Genomic DNA, 16220 nt, shown 5'->3' with positions numbered 1-16220 from the left:
CATGTGCTGAGTGAGATTATCAGGTCACAGTCGGAAATTGTCTATGTTCAGGTTTCCTCTGGCCGCCTATGGGAAAAGCAGATTTCACCACGGTATGATCTGAAGAGTTATGAATGTGCGTCATAGACATGTCCCAGGGGCAGTGGCGGCTCCTATCTTTAGACTTAAGTGGGGCTGCAATTTCCTAGCTACTGCTAGCTGCACAGGATACACAATATGCAGATAATCAACTTTAAATCACCTTAAGCTATAGCATAGAGGTATAATAATTAAAATAACACTCTTTTAATTCAACATTATTGAGACCGTGCATCTTTATTGCTACTGTGCCTCTGTGCGTATATACTGTCGGACGCATGAGTGTGACTTTTAGACGCATGCGCAGTTGAAAAACATCAATTATTTGCACAAGTACAGTATCAGCATTACCTCTGTCACAGAATCAGGCCCAGTGTATTTGTGTTCCACGGACAGGGTAGTTATGAGTTCACTATACCAATATGATATACAGTACAACAGGTACCACTGGTGGAAAAATTTCACGCGTCAGACTCAATTAAATATTAATTGTATTGTTATAAATACAGTACATTTACTAATAGTGTTTTTGTTCTAAACTAATTTTCCTTACTAATATTATAGGTTTAATATAATTAAGTCTTTTATAGTGTTCAAAAAATAAAGCTGAGGCTTAGGTGCTGACGAATATTAAGCCACTATTATAAAAAAAATTATAATGTATTTCTAACAATATAATTGATATTTAATTGAGTATAATTTGGTTAAATATAGTTTTTTGTCAGCATACCTTGAAATAATTCTCCCTAATTGCTCATGTCACTCAACTTTTGTGCATGTGCAGCCACAATAAAAGCTTCTAGGGCTGCATAGTCTGGTAATTATAGTAATAGTCATAATAGTGCTAATCACACTCTGGACTGGCAGTTCCAGGGGTAAGAGTTTCCACCACCTGAGACTGACAGTCATGTGTGAGATTAGCAGACACAGCTTCCAAATAGAAGCCACTGGCCATCTCCTCCTAATTCATGGCCGGTCTACCCAGTGTGTAGAACTGTCTCTTCCTCCCTGCAGTACCAGCCCTGGACTAGCAAGGACTTGGAAGCTATCATGTCTATAGGGAAGGGGAGAGCGGGACCGGAGCAGAGGGGCCAAGCAGATGGGGAAATCAGGACTGGAGCCAGAGCTCACTGGGGTGACAATGCATTGGTGGATTTTTAAACTTGTATTCCAATGAAGAATATATGTTATACAAGCCACCAGGAAGTTGATGTCTTAAAAAAAGAATTAATAAATGTTTTCAAGTTTCTCTTAGAGATTTCTTTTTTTTTGTTTGTATTGATCTAGATGTTATCTCATAAAGGAAATAGGTGCAAGAAGCTACTGCAAGGGGTGCCAAGAATAAGAAGGGAAGGGGCGGTGGGTTGGGTATAGAGTACAAGCTCCAAAACTTGTCTGGCTGTCCCAAAAATGGTGTGGACATGCCCACCTAGTGGTGTGCAGCTTCTTTCAAATAGCCTTTAAGTCTTGGCAATTATTCTCTGCTACTAAGTGGGCCCAGGCAATGTCTTGGTGGCCCTGGCTGTTCAGAGTGATATGAGGTGCATGTTCATTGAATTGATGAGTCTGTTAGGAGCTTGAGCAGGCAGTGTTCCTTCTCAGATATTTAGCTTTTTCAAAAGATGGAGCAGTAAATTATGCTCTACATCAGACACGTTAACATTTGGTTTAAGTAATGGTGCTAGGCAAAAGGATATATAATTCCTTTCTTTATTTTATCTAGTTCCTCCTGCTCTGCTGTGATGAATGGGTAAGGTACAAAAACTCCTCCAAAAGCCATTTCATATGTTTATGTGATACTAAAATAATGTGAAAATTGTGTGAAAAAAACACATTATTTTAGTAGAAAAAAAATTGATAAATATGACCATAGGAAAAGAAACATTAACCAATTAAATGGAAATAAGAGCACAGTATCAGAATTTAAAAAAGTATATGACATAAAATGCTTCATACATAAAATGGCATTTATATTTACATTGTAATTATTGTTTTAATTAAAACTCCTCCAACAGCCATTGTATACATTTTTGTGATACTAAAATAATGTGAAAATGGTGTGAAAAAAAGTTTTCACATTATTTTTAATGAAAACTCTTCCAAAAGCCATTTCATACAATTATGTGATACTAAAATAATGTGAAAATGGTGTGAAAAAAACTGTTTTCACATTATTTTAGCAGAATTTTTTTATAAATATGCCCCCTAAGAAAAGAAACATTAACTAATTAAATGGAAATAAGAACATATTTAAAAAAAGTAAATGCTTGATACATAAAATGGCATTTATATTTACATTGTAATTATTTTTTAAATTTAGAGAGGGAAAGTATACCTACTGCAGACATAAATATAATTAATACAAAAAATTGTTTGCTAAAAATAGTCAATGGCTCCGGGTGGTAAGAGAACTAAATCGGAGATTTATCAAATCTTAGAGAGAGATAAAATGGAGAGTACCAACTAATCAGCTTCTGTAATTTTACAGGCTGTGCTAAAAAAATGACAGCTACAGTAGAAGATGAATGGTTGCTATGGACAACATCTCACCTTTACCTCGCTCCAAGATTTGATAACTCTACTCCTAAAAGTATTGCATGCAGCACAATTGGTCACACTTTTTGGTCAATTAGTGAGACAAACATAAAGTATTGATATTGTTAATACTGGGAAAATATAATGAAATAACACCCTCTCCCCCCAAAAAAGGATTATATCATCCTGCCCCCTTACCCAGGAAAAGGGAGAAATGTGGGAGATCTACCCACTCTTCCGTGGGTCCAGGGACTACCTGAAAAAATCGTGAGTCTCCCTTATCTTCCGGGAGAATAAGTATTTATGGATTAATAGTATATTTAAAAGGGTAAGATGTTTTTTTCACACTATAAAATAAAATTTTACCTGCAGTGCCGTTATCTGTACCCACCAGGTACTTTCAGGAATGCAGTAAGTCTGCAGCAAGAAATATTCAGCATAAAGGGGCCGATTCAGCAGTGTACGCAAGTGCATTGCTGATCACAGATTCTTAATTATCGGGAATCTGCGCATACGCAGTACCCATTATGCGAGTGTGCAGAATGGGTCCTGCATAGTTGCATGCAGCTCCTTCTGTGCCTCTGCCTGATTGGAAGGCAGAGACATTTAAGGGGCAGTGCGGGGAAAGGGTCGGCCGGCGTTCCCGGAAACAGGGGCATGTCCGCCCCATTTTTTGGAGTAGCAAAGCAAGGAACAGTGTCCTGGCCTCGTAAGCCAGCCAGCCTGAATAAGCTAAGGCTTACTCAGCTGGCTGGTGGCCCAGCGCCGTCCATCATTGCAACCACCAATGGTCGCGATGGTGATCACAGCCTGCAACCTCCGTCGCAGTGCTGGGATCACAAGTGCAGCAGGGGGTATAATACACCTCCTGCCACATTTGCATAATAGCAAGGACGAATTTGCAAAGCTGAATGCAGCATCTTTGCAATTGCAATCTTTGCAGAATCACCCCGAGACAGTAGTTCTTGCTGCCTTGATGCTGCTGACTGGTCTGTGACTAAAATACTATTATTTTATGTTTTCATGGTTATCCAATGTGTTTTAGCACTAAAGGTGCCTACACACTAGATGACTCGCAAACCATGTGATGTCGTCATACGATATTGGGCTTTAAACTGTGCAATCCAACCAACGACCTATCGTGCGTCCTTAAAAATTTCCAGTGCATTGGTAACGAGATTGTCAGATATTACTGCATGTAGGTAAGATCTGGGAATATGACAAACGACCCGCGGGACCGTGCATCGGGATCGTTATCGTTCGTGGATACTACAGGATTTGCACGTTTTGTCATTTTGAGGTGTTGGAATCAGCCAAAACATGCAAAAAATCGACTACTGTGTAGGCACCCTTAGAACACATACTGTAAACTTATACCCCTTTTACACCAAAGTCCTTGGTCTGACCCTGGATTTGGAATACAGGGCATGATTCAGACCCGCCCACAAGCGCTATGCACTCGCAAGTGGGTGGATTGTTAGGCAGTGCACACGTGCGGCGTGTGTGAGCCCCGGAGCGAGCGGGAAATCACTCGCTCCGGTGCTCGCATCCAAAAGGGGTGCCTGTCGATGTTGATCGACAACTTGCCCCATTTTGTGGGCGGGTCGGGGGTGTGGCTTGCCAAACGGAGGCGTTTTTGAAGGAACACCTTCCATTTGGGGGCGGCCCCACTGACATCACGAGTGATGTCAGTGGTGAGCTTTCCGGCTCTATTAGAGCGAGAAGCTCACTGGGGCTTGCGGGAACGAGACCCTACCACAAGGGTCTTGTCGCAAACCCGATGGTCGCGACCATCATGACCATCACCTGGCCGCTCGCAAAAGCTGTGGGTGGTCACCCACAGCTATGCGAGCTGCCTGGAGGCCGGATTTAAATAAACATGCGGCCTCCCTGATTCAGAGCGAGGGCACGCTTTTGTGTGCGGCTCTGAATCAGGCCCACATTTCCAACCAACCCGGACCACACCGTGGCGCCTAGCCGGGCTATGCCCCAGTCAGCAGGGTTCACACCAGAGCTGGGTCAGCACTGACTTGGCTCTCCGGAGCAGGTGAGCAGTGCTTCTTACCCTTCCTCCCCTCCCACGACCCCCTTACCTTACTCCGCAGCGGTCTGGAGGCAGGGATAGCGGGTGGGGTGCATTTCTCCATTCTGGTCGGCCCGGCAGTGGACGTTTGTAGATGATGCCACGATGACCCGGGTTGCGCTATTTTTACACTGCAGTGTGACATGGGAACAACCCGTGCAAAACCCTGCAAGCCAGCCGGGTCAGATCCCCAGGTCACTGGACCCGGGTTGATCCATTTATACCTACAAAAATCCGAGGCTGATGCGCATTCTCGTGCATCAACCTTCAATTTTTAGATCGGTGTAAAAGGGGTAATACAGGACTAGAACACAGGGGTATAGTTATGAAGCAAAGGCTTTTAGATGCTGTTACTTCTCAGCAGGTTTGACATCAAAATTCAAAATGGCACTGATAACATGTGCAAAACATGCCAGGATTTCTACATAGTATTAATTTTGTTTTCAATTTTGGGTCAAAGCTGTCGCTTTATAAACCAGGATCACTGACAGGACAAACAGAAACACAAGCAGGGCTGAGTGACAGACACACTGAAAGTGCCTAAAGACAGGTTTGCAGGATAGACAGACACACTTAAAGGACACTGGTTGAAGATAGGCTCACAGGTCAGACAGGCACTGACTGTGCTCTTTCCCCTAACTACTGTAGATGGACAATTAGCAATCATTGTTTCTGTGCTGCTGTTTCCTGCACTAGTCCCACCTCTCCCTTTAGCCTCCTGCAATGCCCAAAGATCCTGTATAACATGGAAAGTATACAATGGTTTCCAACACCCTGGGGTTAATAGAGTTCTGGGCTACATGACCCACCCACTGCCCTGAGGGCACATCAGTCACATTTCCTGTACCTGTATTTAATGTATTGCTTGTAGACCCATTTAAATAATTCACTAGCATCCTCCACCATTCTATATGTGAAAGGCAATCATTAACCTCTTCACTTGCCTTGTTTTCCATCTCATTGCTACTGTTTAAGAAGCAGGCCTTCATATACGGTGGGGAGTGAGAGCTCCATCCATCTTCTGTGCAATTTCTGCTGATAGCAACTGTGGAAAGAAATTGTGCAGGTTACTTTGTAGGTTAGTATATATAGGTTACTTTGTAGGTTAGTATTTACATACAGAAATAAATTCAGCTCAAAATTCTATATTAACACATTGATAATTGCATGTACAGTCAGGTCCATAAATATTGGGACATTGACAGAATTTTCATATTTTGGCCTCTATTCACCACCACAATGGCTTTGAAATGAAACAAACAAGAAGTGCTTTAACTGCAGACTTTCAGATTGAATTTGAGGGTAATTACATCCAAATCAGGTGAACGGTGTAGGAATTACAACGGTTTCTATATGTGCCTCCCACTTTTTAAGGGGCCAAAAGTAATGGGACAAACTAAACAATCCTAAATCAAACTTTCACTTTTTAATACTTTGTTGCAAATCCTTTGCAGGCAATTGCAGCCTGAAGTCTGGAACGCATAGACATCACAAGACGCTGTGTTTCATCCCTGGTGATGCTCTGCCAGGCCTCTACTGCAAATGTCTTCAGTTCCTGCTTGTTCTTGGGACATTTTCCCTTCAGTTTTGTCTTCATCAAGTGAAATGCATGCTCAGTCAGATTCAGGTCAGGGAATTGACTTGGCCATTGCATAACATTCCACTTTCCACAGGGAAATAATTCTTCTGTCATCCACCACAGTTGTTTTCCGTGGTCTTCCGGGTCTTTTGGTGTTGCTGAGCTCTCCGGTGCGTTCTTTCTTTTTAAGAATGTTCCAAATAGTTGATTTGGCCACACCCTAATGTTTTTGCTATCTCTCTGATGGGTTTGTTTTGATTTTTCAGCCTAATGATGGCTTGCTTCACTGATAATGACAGCTCTTTGGATCTCATATTGAGAGTCGACAGCAACTGATTCCAAATGCAAATGTCACACCTAGAATCAACTCCAGATCTTTTACCTGCTTAATTGATAATGAAATAACAAGGGAATAGCCCACATTTGTCCATGAAATAGCTTTTGAGTTGTTAGTCCCATTACTTTTAGCCCCTTAAAAAGTGGGAGGCACATATAGAAACCGTTGTAATTCCTACACTGTTCACCTGATTTGGATGTAATTACCCTCAAATTAAATCTGAAAGTCTGCAGTTAAAGCAAATCTTGTTTGTTTCATCTCAAAGCCATTGTGGTGGTGAATAGAGGCCAAAATATGAAAATTCTGTCAATGTCCCAATATTTATGCACCGGACTGTAATTGTTCATGGAAAACAGATCAGCTAAGGAGAAAAAGGTGGTATTTGTCTTGGACACAGCAGAACAGAATACACAGCAATACCTACTAAAAGAGCATTCATGGAATAGGTTACTATTAGGGGTGAGCGGGTTTGGATTTCTGAAATCCGAACCCCCCCGAGCCCCCCCGATCCGAGTCCGATCCGAGTCAGGCTCGACTTTTCCCGCCTGACTCGGATCTGAAATCGAGGCAAAACGTCATCATCCCGCCTTCCGGGTCTCGCGGGTTTTGGATCCTATATAAGGTACCTGCGTCGGCGCCATTTTCTCACTCGGCTGTGGACAGTGAAGAGGGAGAGTGGGAGTTAGGGCTGGCTGGGCTGTGTAGTGTAGTGTAGTGTAGTGCAGAGTAGTGTTGTGCTGTGCTGTGCTGCGCTTTGCTGCTGTTGTCCACTACTTCAAAGTCCATAGGGGCTGGCTGTGTTGTGCTGTGCTGCTGTTGTTAATAGGGGCTGTGTCCACTACTTCAAAGTCCATAGGGGCTGGCTGGACTGTGTTGTGCAGTCAGTTCTCCATAGGGGCTGAGTCCACTCCAAAGTCCTGTGCAGTGTCCCAGTCCTAAAGGGGTGCTGTAGTGTTGTCCAGGGGGTGCTCTGTCCATCAGGGGTGCTCCCCCCAAGTGCTAAAAAAATAATATTTTTTGTGTGTTTGTGAATTGTGTGCGCAGTAGCCGCACGTGCATCAACAAAGTAGTGCCAAGCGTGCGCCTGTGTCATAAGTAAAGGGCCGGCTCGCTTGACCGTTAAAGGGTGCTGTAACCCCCAAAGTACACTCCAGTCCAAACCAAAAAAAAAATTATTTTCTGTGTTTGTGAATTGTGTGCGCAGTAGCCGCACGTGCATCAACAAAGTAGTGCCAAGCGTGCGCCTGTGTCATAAGTAAAGGGCCGGCTGGCTTGACCGTTAAAGGGTGCTGTAACCCCCAAAGTACACTCCAGTCCAAACCAAAAAAAAAAATATTTTCTGTGTTTGTGAATTGTGTGCACAGTAGCCGCACGTGCATCAACAAAGTAGTGCCAAGCGTGCGCCTGTGTCATAAGTAAAGGGCCGGCTGGCTTGACCATTAAAGGGTGCTGTAACCCCCAAAGTACACTCCAGTCCAAACCAAAAAAAAAATTATTTTCTGTGTTTGTGAATTGTGTGCGCAGTAGCCGCACGTGCATCAACAAAGTAGTGCCAAGCGTGCGCCTGTGTCATAAGTAAAGGGCCGGCTGGCTTGACCGTTAAAGGGTGCTGTAACCCCCAAAGTACACTCCAGTCCAAACCAAAAAAAAAATTATTTTCTGTGTTTGTGAATTGTGTGCGCAGTAGCCGCACGTGCATCAACAAAGTAGTGCCAAGCGTGCACCTGTGTCATAAGTAAAGGGCCGGCTGGCTTGACCATTAAAGGGTGCTGTAACCCCCAAAGTAGACTCCAGTCCAAACCAAAAAAAAAAATATTTTCTGTGTTTGTGAATTGTGTGCGCAGTAGCCGCACGTGCATCAACAAAGGAGCAGCGCCAGGCGTGCGCCTGTGTCCCATAAGTAAAGAGCCGGCTGGCTCATTTCTTAAAGGCTGGTGTAACCCACAAAGTGCACTACTCTCCAGCAAAAATTAAAAAAAAATTTCTGTGTTTAGCCGCACGTATATATCAAATCGATATAACATAAATGGAGGACCAAACTTTCTCCGATAAAAATAAAATAGAGAAAGATCAAGAACCACTTCCTCCTAGTGCTGAAGCTGCTGCCACTAGTCATGACATAGACGATAACATGCCATCAACGTCGTCTGCCAAGGCCGATGCCCAATGTCATAATAGAGGGCAAATACAATCCCAAATGACAAAGTTCAGGAAAATGACCTTGAAAAAAACATTTAAATCAGCTGAAGAGAAACGTAAACTTGCCAATATGCCATTTACGACACGGAGTGGCAAGGAACGGCTAAGGTCGATCCCTAGTATGTTCATGACTAGTGGTTCAGCTTCACATGACGATGGAAGCCCTCCTCCCACTAAAAAAATCAAAAGAGTTAAGCTGGCAAAAGCACATCGAAGAACTGTGCTTTCTAAGAAGATATCACAAATCCCCAAGTGTGGTGGTGGTTGCGATGCCTGACCTTCCCAGCACTGGACGGGAAGAGGTGGCTCTTTCCACCATTTGCACGCCCCCTGCAAGTGCTGAAAGGAGCACCCACAGTCCACTTGCTGATATGCAAATTGAAGATGTCACTGTTGAAGTACAACAGGATGAGGATACTGGTGTAGCTGGCGCTGAGGAGGAAGTTGGCGAGGAGGATTCTGATGGTGATGTGGTTTGTTTAAATCAGGCTCCAGGGGAGACAGTTGTTGTCCGTGGGATGAAAAAGCCCATCACGGTCATGCCTGGGCAGAAGACCAAACATTCCACCTCTTTGGTCTGGCAATATTTCCATCCAAATCCGGACAACAACTGTCTTGCCATATGTACCTTATGTAAAGGTGGAATAAGTAGGGGTAGGGACGTTAACCACCTAGGAACATCCTCCCTTATACGGCACCTGCAGCGCGTTCATAATAAGTTACTGTCAAGTTTAGAAACTTTGGCTAAGACCGTAAGCAGTCCAGGGACACCTAAATCCCGTTGTCCTGTTGTATCCAAGCGCCTGCAAACCACACCGTCAACTCCCTCCTCGTCAATTTCCTCCTTAGTCAGGATCGGAAGTAGTCCTGCAGGCCATGTCACTGGCATGACTGACTCTCCTATCCCGGATTCCTCCGGAGGATCCTGCATTGCACGCCTCCTGCTGCCGCTGCTGCTGTTGCTGCTGCTGGGAGTCATTCATCATCCCAGAGAGGAAGTAGGAACACCACTACTTTTACTAAACAATTGACCCTCCAACAGTCCTTAGCGAGGAGGATGAAGTACGACAGCAGTCATCCTGAAGCAAAACGTATAACACAGGCCTTGACTGCTATGTTGGTGTTAGACGTGCGTCCAGTATCCGCCATTAGTGCAGCAATTGCTGGAGGTAGTGTGTTCCCGGTTCCAAATCCCGTCTAGATTCCACTTCACTAGGCAGGCGATACCGAGACTGTACAGAAACGTCAGAAAAAGTGTCCTCAGTGTCCTGAAAAATGCCATTGTACCCAATGTCCACTTAACCACGGACATGTGGACAAGTGGAACAGGGCAGACTAAGGACTATATGACTGTGACAGCCCACTGGGTAGATGTATCACCTTACGCAGCAACAGCAGCAGCGTCACTAGTCGCAGCATCTCAGAAATGCCAGCTCGTTCCAAGGCAGGCTACGCTGTGTATCACCAGTTTCAGTAATAGGCACACCGCCGACAACCTCTTAGAGAAACTGAGGGAAATCATCGCCCAGTGGCTTACCCCACTTAGACTCTCCTGGGGATTTGTGATATCTGACAACGCCACCAATATTGTGCGGGCATTACATCTGGGCAAATTCCAGCACGTCCCATGTTTTGCTCACACAATAAACTTGGTGGTGCAGAATTTTCTGAAAAGCGACAGGGGCGTGCAGGAGACGCTTTGGGTGGCCCGAAAAATTTCAGGCCACTTTCGCCATTCAGCGACTGCGTACCGAAGACTGGAGCGCCAGCGAACACTCTTGAACCTGCCCCGCCATCACCTGAAGCAAGAGGTTGTGACGTGGTGGAACTCAACCCTCTATATGCTTCAGAGGATGGAGGAGCAGCAAAAGGCCATTCAAGCCTATACATCCACCTATGACATAGGCAAAGGAGGGGGTATGCACCTGACTCAAGCGCAGTGGAGAATGATTTCCGTGTTGTGCAAGGTTCTCCAGCCCTTCGAACTTGCCACACGTGAAGTCAGTTCAGACACTGCCAGCTGGAGTCAGGTCATTCCCCTCATCAGGCTTTTGCAGAAGCAGCTGGAGAAAGTGAAGGAGGAGATAAGACGGAGCAATTCCGCTCGGCATATGGGACTTGTGGATGAAGCCCTTCATTCGCTTTGCCAGGATTCCAGGGTGGTCAATCTGTTGAAATCAGACCACTACATTTTGGCCACCGTGCTTGATCCTAGGTTTAAAGCCTATGTGGTGTCTCTCTTTCCGGCCGACACAAGCCTGCAGAGGTGCAAAGACCTGCTGGTGAACACACTGCCAGCTGAAGCGGAACGTGACACGTCAACAGCTCCTTCTTCATTTTCTCCCGCAACTGGGGCTGCCAGGAAAAAACGTAGGTATCCTAAGCAACCCGCTGGCGGTGATGCAGGGCAGGCAGGACCAAGTTTGGACATCTGGTCCAGACTGAAGGACCTGGCAACAATTTCTGACATGTCTACTGTCACTGCATATGATACTGTCACCATTGACAGAATGGTGGAGGATTACATCGGTGACAGCATCCAAGTAGGCATGTCAGACAGTCCATACCTGTACTGGCAGGAAAAAGAGGCAATTTGGAGGCCCTTGTACAAACTGGCTCTATTTTACCTGAGTTGCCCCCCTCCAGTGTGTACTCCGAAAGAGTGTTTAGTGCAGCCGGGAACCTTGTCAGCGAAAAGCGTAGGAGGTTGCTTCCACAGAATGTGGAGAAGATGATGTTCATCAAAATGAATTATCAGCTCTTCCAGGGAGACCAGCCTCCAGAACGTACAGAGGGACCTGTGGTGGTGGATTCAAGTGGGGACGAGTTAATACTTTGTGAGGATGAGGATGTACACACTGAAGAGGGTGAGGAATCGGTGGATGAGGAGGATGAGGATGACATCTTGCCTCCGTAGAGCCAGTTTGTGCAGGGACACATTAATTGCCAGCTTGTTTTGTGGGGGCCCAAACGAACCAATCATTTCAGCCACAGTTGTGTGGCAGACCCTGGCGCTGAAATGATTGGTTTGTTAAAGTGTTCATGTCCTGTTTATACAACATAAGGGTGGGTGGGAGAGCCCAAGGACAATTCCATCTTGCACCTCTTTTTTTTCTTTGCATTATGTACAGTTTGGGGCCTAGTTTTTCAAACTGCCATCCTGTCTGCCACTGCAGTATCACGCCTAGATGGGTCACGTGTTTGTGCCGCCCACTCGTGTCGCTTAGCATAGTCATCCAGCTACCTCGGTGCAACCTTTTGGACATAAAAACACTATTGTGAGGTGTGAGGTGTTCAGAATAGACTGGAAATTAGTGGAAATTAAGGTTATTGAGGTTAATAATAGCATAGGAGCAGAAAAATCTACAAATTCTGTGATTTTAGCTGTTTTTATGCTTTTTTTCAAAAAAATACAGATCCAAAACACAAAACCCAGAACCCAAAACATGGAAGGGTGGTTTTGGCAAAACCAATCCAGATCCAAAACACGAAGAAAGATCCAGATCCAAAACCAAAACACAAAACACGAAAAGTGGCCGGTGCACACCCCTAGTTACTATAAATGTTTCTTTATCAACACCTTTGTTACAAAGAGCAGAATCTCTTATTTAAGTGAATTTCTTTACTTAGATGCTGGGAAAAACATAAAATAAGAAATATTGAATTAAACTTCATGATCTAATCCTAACCATTATATAACCCTATTATAAACTAGAGTCCTACAGTAAATCTGAATTACCTTAAAATCTTACGATAGACATAAAATGAAGCCAATCCCTGTATACCTAGCTTAAAAACAAACAAGATCTCCTCTTATGTCATATTTAAGTACAGTGCATTGTGAGCATGGAAATGTAAGTCAACCATTTCTAATAGATGTATACGATTTCAGTTTACGTGTATCTTCAAGTTATACCTTTTAGGAGATGTATAAGCTACACATATTTTAAGTTGCACATCAGTGGTTCTCAACCTCAATGCTCAAGTTTTCCTAACAGGTCATGTTTTGAGGATTTCTGTCTGTGGAAGCACGTCAGATAATTACTGACTCAGTAAAATAGATAAACTCTCCAGTGAATGATTAAAGAAGTCCAGAAAACATGACCTGTTGGTATTACTTGAGGACTGGAGTTGAGTGCACAACTCAATTAAGAAATATGCTCCAACAGGCATGTGTTAAACTGAGCATCAGGCTTAATATGATTTAGTACTATTTGAAGATTTACTGATAATGGGGCACTCTTCATGGTGAGTATGGATTTATGAATGGGCAGGAAAGATACCACAACAAATTTACTAAGGGCAAATACATTTGTGGTTACTGTACACTTTTTGTCTTGGATGGTTTTAGGAGATTCTAATATATTAACACTGCCCTAAACCAAATGCGGTTTAGTCCAAACTACTGTACATGGTAGAACAAGGAATATGTATTAGTATTGGATTGTGTCAGCAGTCCACAGGGAGATGTCTTAACCAGTAGATTGGTTTATTAACTACCAAGGAAATGTAGGGTAAAACACAGCAGAAAATGCAAATAGATAGTTTGTGCAATGTATATAAGGTACATGCAGGGTTAATGCAGTTAATGGTAGAGGTGCAGCATCATAACACACTCTTCTCACTGTGGAGGAGAAGAGTGCAGATGCAATAGCACACTGGGTCCAGAGTTCACCCTGATGAGGTCAGTGCTATTGAGGTCAGTGCTATTCCATTACTGAACAGAGAAATGGGAAACAGCGCAGAGCACTCTCCCTTCCTAACAACTCCCTTGTCTCTGCTTACACAATAATAATAATAAACTTTTTCATATGAGTGTCAAGCAAAACATAACATGATATGCAATGACATATAATACATTTTAATACATTTTATTTCTCTTTTATGTAAGAAAACATTTAAAACAGGAGACATACTATAAGTACGTTTATCTGTATATCAGCTAGATTCTCCTCAATTGCAACATATGTTATGCTAATTAGATTACCATAACTAACCCACATATAAAATGGTGTCTAATTGCAATCATGTTGGATTGCCCACTATGCATAGTGCATTAGGATAGGTCACATGCACCTTTGTTGTCATATGTAGTTTCAAATATATTACTTGGGTTAAGAGGATTCAGGTCACACAAAGGGACTGATTCAGAATGATACACAAAGTGGCTGTAGCTGAGGGCAGCATCCATTAACTTGATTCACTACCTTATGCTAATGTGAGTATTCATTTATCTAATGCTGGGGATTGTGCATGTACAAATGGAAAACCATGCCACCCATTGATTTTACGCAGACCCACACAATCATCATCATTAGTATAAACACTTGCACCAGCCTCTTGCTAGGTAAAAGAGACACGTCAGAAACAGGCTTCTCTTCCACTTACACATGAATCAAGGTGGGTACACATTAGACTAGGGGTGTGCACCGGCCACTTTTCGTGTTTTGTGTTTTGGTTTTGGATCTGGATCTTTCTTCGTGTTTTGGATCTGGATTGGTTTTGCCAAAACCACCCTTCCGTGTTTTGGGTTCTGGGTTTTGTGTTTTGGATCTGTATTTTTTTGAAAAAAAGCATAAAAACAGCTAAAATCACAGAATTTGTGTGTTTTTCTGCTCCTATGCTATTATTAACCTCAATAACCTTAATTTCCACTCATTTCCAGTCTATTCTGAACACCTCACACCTCACAATAGTGTTTTTATATCCAAAAGGTTGCACCGAGTTAGCTGGATGACTATGCTAAGAGATACGAGTGGGCGGCACAAACACGTGGTCCATCTAGGAGTGACACTGCAGTGGCAGACAGGATGGCTGTTTGAAAAACTAGGCCCCAAACAGTACATAATTCAAAGAAAAAAAAGAGGTGCAAGATGGAATTGTCCTTGGGCCCTCCCACCCACCCTTATGTTGTATAAACAGGACATGAACACTTTAACAAACCAAACATTTCAGCGCCAGGGTCTGCCACACGACTGTGGCTGATATGATTGGTTCGTTTGGGCCCCCACAAAACAAGCTGGCAATTAATCTGTCCCTGCACAAACTGGCTCTACGGAGGCAAGATGTCATCCTCATCCTCCTCATCCACCGATTCCTCACCCTCTTCAGTGTTGTGTACATCCTCATCCTCACAGAGTATTAATTCGTCCCCGCTGGAATCCACAACCACAGGTCCCTCTGTACATTCAGGAGGCTGGTCTCCCTGGAAGAGTTGATAATTCATTTTATGAACATCATCTTCTCCACATTTTGTGGAAGCAACCTCCTACGCCTTTCGCTGACAAGGTTCCCGGCTGCACTAAACACTCTTTTGGAGTACACACTGGAGGGGGGGCAACTCAGGTAAAATAGAGCCAGTTTGTACAGGGACCTCCAAATTGCTTCTTTTTCCTGCCAGTACAGGTACGAACTGTCTGACATGCCTACTTGGATGTTGTCACCGATGTAATCCTTTAACAGACAGACGCATGCTTGTCGCTGCTGCTTTAAGGATGCAGGTGCGGCTACAGCCCACACAATTCACAAAGACAGAAAAAAAAAGAAGAATATTTTTATTGTTTGTGGAGCGCACTTTGAGGGTTACACCACCCTTTAACAGACAGACGCACGCTTGTCGCTGCTGCTTTGAGGATGCAAGTGCTGCTACAGCCCACACAATTCACAAAGACAGAAAAAAAAAGAAGAATTTTTTTATTGTTTGTGGAGCGCACTTTGAGGGTTACACCACCCTTTAACAGACAGACACACGCTTGTCGCTGCTGCTTTAAGGATGCAGGTGCTGCTACAGCCCACACATTTCACAAAGACAGAAAAAAAAGAAGAATATTTTTATTGTTTGTGGAGCGCACTTTGAGGGTTACACCACCCTTTAACAGACAGACGCACGCTTGTCGCTGCTGCTTTGAGGACAGTATCATATGCAGTGACAGTAGACTTGTCAGAAATTGTTGGCACGTCCTTCAGTCCGGACCAGATGTCCAAACCGGCCCTTGACTTATGACACAGGCGCACACTTGACGCTGCTACTGTGTTGATGCACGTGCGGCTACATCGCACACAAGTCACAAACACATAAAAAAATAGTTTTTTATTTTTTGGAGCACTTTGAGGGTTACACCACCCTTTAACAGACAGACGCACGCTTGTCGCTGCTGCTTTGAGGATGCAAGTGCTGCTACAGCCCACACAATTCACAAAGACAGAAAAAAAAAGAAGAATTTTTTTATTGTTTGTGGAGCGCACTTTGAGGGTTACACCACCCTTTTAACAGACAGACGCACGCTTGTCGCTGCTTCTTTAAGAATGCAGGTGTGGCTACAGCCCACACATTTCACAAAGACAGGAAAAAAAAGAAGAATTTTTTTATTGTTTGTGGAGCGCACTTTGAGGGTTACACCACCCTTTAA

At 43.8% G+C, this 16220-nt stretch overlaps 1 protein-coding gene across 1 annotated transcript in view; it reads right to left on the bottom strand.

Moving 5' to 3' along the window:
* Positions 1–16220, bottom strand: part of LOC148521827 (vasoactive intestinal polypeptide receptor 1-like) — a 233734-nt gene that overhangs the window by 144165 nt on the left and 73349 nt on the right. The window contains exon 4 of the mRNA XM_088474760.1: positions 5641–5741. Coding sequence (XP_088330886.1) covers positions 5641–5741 — 101 coding nt within the window. The remainder of the gene's footprint in view (positions 1–5640; positions 5742–16220) is intronic.

This window comes from Taudactylus pleione, unplaced genomic scaffold, assembly GCF_031769625.1.
Source record: "Taudactylus pleione unplaced genomic scaffold, aTauple2 ptg000155l, whole genome shotgun sequence".
Lineage (NCBI taxonomy): Eukaryota > Metazoa > Chordata > Amphibia > Anura > Myobatrachidae > Taudactylus > Taudactylus pleione.
Note: the sequence above shows the minus strand (reverse complement) of the source record. Positions and strands in the feature narration are given on the sequence as shown.